This window comes from Arachis ipaensis, chromosome B9 (genome assembly GCF_059453495.1).
Source record: "Arachis ipaensis isolate K30076 ecotype BB chromosome B9, ASM5945349v1, whole genome shotgun sequence".
Taxonomy (NCBI): Eukaryota; Viridiplantae; Streptophyta; class Magnoliopsida; order Fabales; family Fabaceae; genus Arachis; species Arachis ipaensis.
Genome location: NC_142444.1, coordinates 95,103,609 through 95,108,006, shown reverse-complemented (window position 1 = coordinate 95,108,006; position 4,398 = coordinate 95,103,609). Strand labels below are relative to the sequence as shown.

The 4,398-nt window shown below is 36.4% G+C and overlaps 1 protein-coding gene across 1 annotated transcript; it reads left to right on the top strand.

The window, feature by feature from the left end:
• Window positions 1–464: 464 nt before the first annotated feature.
• LOC107618429 (putative F-box protein PP2-B12) lies at window positions 465–3,213 on the top strand (the record flags this gene model as incomplete). The annotated part of the gene is given in 4 exon segments (XM_016320486.3): window positions 465–635; window positions 637–900; window positions 1,800–1,918; window positions 2,431–3,213. Coding segments are annotated over 4 exon segments (1,077 nt in total), but the record flags the coding sequence as incomplete, so codon positions are not given.
• Between the last annotated feature and the right edge of the window lie 1,185 nt (window positions 3,214–4,398).

Genomic DNA, 4,398 nt, shown 5'->3' with positions numbered 1-4,398 from the left:
GTAGTAAATTTTTAAAAAACGTGCGACATATATAAAATTTTTAGAAATTAATTTAGAGCCAATATAGGGTCACATTTAGAATTAACTTCTATGTCAGAAACGTTAATAAATACTGCGCCCACCAAGACAGACCGACAAAACAAAGAATACAAACTAAGGTGGTGTAAGCAACCTTATGATGACCCAAAGAAATATCTGGGAGAAAACGTGTGTACCAGTGGGGGTAGTGATAAATTAGAAAGATCATAGATATTTATTCACTCACACAATCATCATCCGGCACCAAATTTCCTTTCCTGCGGCAAATGTGCCACTGCCACACAAACCATGCTAAGGCAGACTTAACCGCTAAGCTTTCCCTTTCAGCTTTCAATTCAACTCGATAAATAAGTAAATAAATAAATAACTCTCTCTCTCTAGTCTCTTCCCCAATTCCTATCTAATAATAATATCTGTAACCATAACCACTACCCACCGCTATATACGGACACACCCCACAACCAAAATCAATAACGATAACAATAACTGGAGCACCCTCTACTCTGCACAAAGTCACACCAAAACGCGGCATCCTCTTGGCGTCGTTTAATTATTCAGTTACTATTTGTTGTTGTGATGATGGTGATGGTGATGGTGGGCGAAGGCGTGGGGTTTCAGGACCTACCGGAAGGCTGCATAGCGAACGTTGTGTCATTGACGACTCCTCGGGACGCGTGCAGCCTTGCGCTGGTGTCGTCTACATTCCGATCCGCCGCTGAATCAGATTCCGTTTGGGATCGCTTCCTTCCCTCCGATTACAACGACATCGTTTCACAGTCCACCTCCTCCTCTTGCCGTTCCAAGAAGCAGCTCTATCTCTCTCTCTGCGAAAATCCGATACTCGTTGATGATGGCAAAAAGGTAATTTCCTTGTATAATGTGATTTGATGAGATCTCTGCTAGTTTGTACAATCTTGTCTGGTTTGTTTGCTGAGTTCTATTATTATCTAATCTAATATAAAAATGTTTCTGTATCGGTCTTCCATTTTTATATTATTTTATTTTTAATACTGAAATTACATGCAAATTAGATCCATTCTTAATTTCGTTTAGGGAGTTGATTTCTATATAGTTGAAGGAATATTGTTGAGGAAAAGCTTGTTATGTGACTTACGGGAATAACATGATTTTGAACAAAGCATAATTTTGGGTGTTCAAAAAATGGAAGATTGGGAATGTGAAAACACTCTCAAATTAACTTAAGAGAAATGTGATTAGCAGCTTTTTTTATTTCTCTGAGGTGTGTGGATTGTGAAGTAAATCTAAAACTGATTGGATTGATGAAACAAGGTGGAATGTAGCGGAATAGAAAAGGGAATTTATTCGGTTCTATTGTTTGGATTGAATAGAAATGAGATGTAGTGGAATGGATAAGGATAAGGATCGAATAGATTCTATGTATCTGATAGCATCTTTTTTCTTGCCTTCCGTTTTGGGAAGAATGAAATGGAATTTTAAATTCTATCTTATTCTCTCATATAATTATTACATTCCATTGAGATTTTTTAAACAACATAGAGAAATGTCTACTTGTATTTCTCAAGTGTACAGATTTTTTTTTTTAATATTAAAATATAAATTTATTACATTCTCTGTTGTGCATTTTTAATGCTAAAAAAAAAATGTTGATGCATATAGCATTCCTCCCCAATGCCCATACATCCCATCTTATTTCACTCTATTCCATTTAACACTATATACTTTATACATTCAAAAAAACTATATACTTTATTAATTTTGTTTTCAAATGAATGTTTCAGAGCTTTCAACTGGATAAAGCTTATGGGAAGAAATGCTACATGCTATCTCCAAGGATGCTCTTTATAGTATGGGGAGACACTCCAAGGTATTGGAAGTGGACTCCTCTTCCGGAGGCGAGGTAATTTATTTGCTACTTACTAATTATTCTATCTTCCCTGTCTCTATCTTGATAAATTTCAACTACAAAAGATTACTTGTACCCCTATAAAGACAAGAAATGATATTTGTACTATCTTCTGTGTACACCTCTTTTATACAGAATCTTTATATGGTATAAAAAACAAATTTTTTTATCTTGTTTGTTATCAATCACTTTTAATACCAAAAGCAAAAGGTCTGGGAGGTGTACAAAAGAGATGTAATAAAGGCTGGACATACAAGATTCTTCTATAAAATCAAAGGTATCAGGGAAATCTATTATGTATTTTAAGTGTTACATTAAATAGTTGGTTTTCCTGTTTTTTGAGGAATATCTATTTTTAACAGCCATCATAACCTCATTGTTGTTAATATAGTTTAACAAAAGTAATTGGAACTAATTATGTTAAAAGATTTGTAGTAAGGCACCACATATATTGCACTATTGCAGGTGAGTTTGTGACCATAGTTTGAATTCCAACATAATCGCAGGTTTTCCGAGGTGGCCGAACTTGTGAGTGTGTGCTGGTTGGAAATCAGGGGTTGGATCAATACTCACATGCTATCGCCAGACACATTGTATGGGGCATACCTTGTGTTCAAGCCAAGCTCCGCAGGGGCCTATGGTTTCGAGTACCAATCAATTGAGGTCTCCATTGCAGTTGCTGGAGTCGAAACCCACAAGCGAGCCGTGTTCCTTGATCCGGAAAGGGGAAAGAGGCTAAGGTATCAGATCGTCCCTCGTCGGGTAGGGATATTCAACCGAACTCGCATGGTGGCTGCAGCCGGACCACCACAACCACCTAGAGATAACCTTGATGATCAGTATCCAAAGGATCGGAAAGATGGGTGGTTGGAAATGGAATTGGGACAGTTCTTCAGTGAAGGAGGAGAAGACAAGGAGGTGGAGATGGGAGTTTATGAGATCAAGGGTGGTGATTGGAAGGGTGGCCTTCTTGTTCAAGGAATTGAAGTTAGGCCTAAACAATGCGTCCATGCCAATAATACCATATAAATGGAAGAATACAGAAGAGGGGCCTAAACCATGTAGTCTTCATGGTTGTTCATCTTCAAAGCCATGACCAAATTGTTGTCATTTCCAAGTGGTGGTGTCTTTTCTTTGGGTCCAATCTGATGCTTTACCATTTACTAGTACGAGCGAAGGAAGGAATATGTTAGATTCCTAGTAAGATTCTGTATTTACAAATCAGTCGAATTATTTACCTTCTGTAATATGATACACAGTAAAGAAATAACATTTTACAATTTTTATCACTTTAACATTTGCTAATAAATTTCACTCTTCAAGTTAATAAAACTTTTAGATACTAGGGCAGTTGTGTTGATCTATTTCTGTATCCTTGCAAACAAAGCTATTATTTATATTTTATAGGCCTTTGCTATGGTGAATACTTTTTGTTTCTCATGTGATGAACTTAGGTGGCTGAAGCTATAGTGAGATACTTATTCGTGACATCGGAACAGGTTTGTGTGTCTTGGCAGAAGAGTTAACTAGTCAAGTTTGGTGACTCTATTGTCTGATATAATTAATCTTGATGACATATTTAGCAAGCAATTATTTTAGTCTATTGGTTAGTATGGCCTTGAGGCCCCCTTTTTTGTGAATATTTTTTTACAGCAATTTATCGTGATTATTACTTTTGTTATGGACCTGGATTTTATCTTTGACAAATTTGCCATGGTATGTCAAATTTGTTAAGAGGTGAATTGTACGTTTGATTACCGAAAACATAATAAAGTATCTACAGTATTAGGTAATATAGGATTTGAGTGTAGTTGATGTATTGTTTGAAAATTTATGATGCATGTTCAGGAGGGTATTTTTGTCATTTTAGAATTAATTGGCAGATACTAATCTCGTCCCTCTTGTTCCATTATTCATCCTCTTCTTTCGATCATATCTTGTGATCGGGAGCTCCGATTGGCGTGTCGTTTGCGACCACGCGAAACTCTTGTCGAGATCTTCATTTCTATCTAAACAAAGTGGTAAGAAATTCGAAATTCATGCTTCACTTCTCTACCCCAACATAATTTCGAGTTTTGGCTTTTGGAAAATTGAGATTCTTCATGATTTTATTGTTTAGGGATAATCTAGCATTGGATTATTGTTGGATTTTATCCCAAACATCATTGGAAAAGATAAGGATTCTCTAAACCCATGTGGTTTGTGGAATTTATGAGACGTAGTATTGATTTTGGATATAGTGCATGGAATTAGATTGAATTGATGTTGTTTAGAGCTTGAATTTGGCATTGGAGTACTTGGGTTTAGGCGTTGGTGGCTGGAGCTTGTTGGAATTGGTTTGAGGTTTGAGAAGCTTGTGGAAAAGAAGGTTTTGTGGTGTTTTGTGTTTGGAAGAAATCGGCCAAAGTATGGTGTCGGTTTCTACTAGATAATATGTAATGTTTTGTGAAACTTAGAGCTAGTTACCTTAAGAT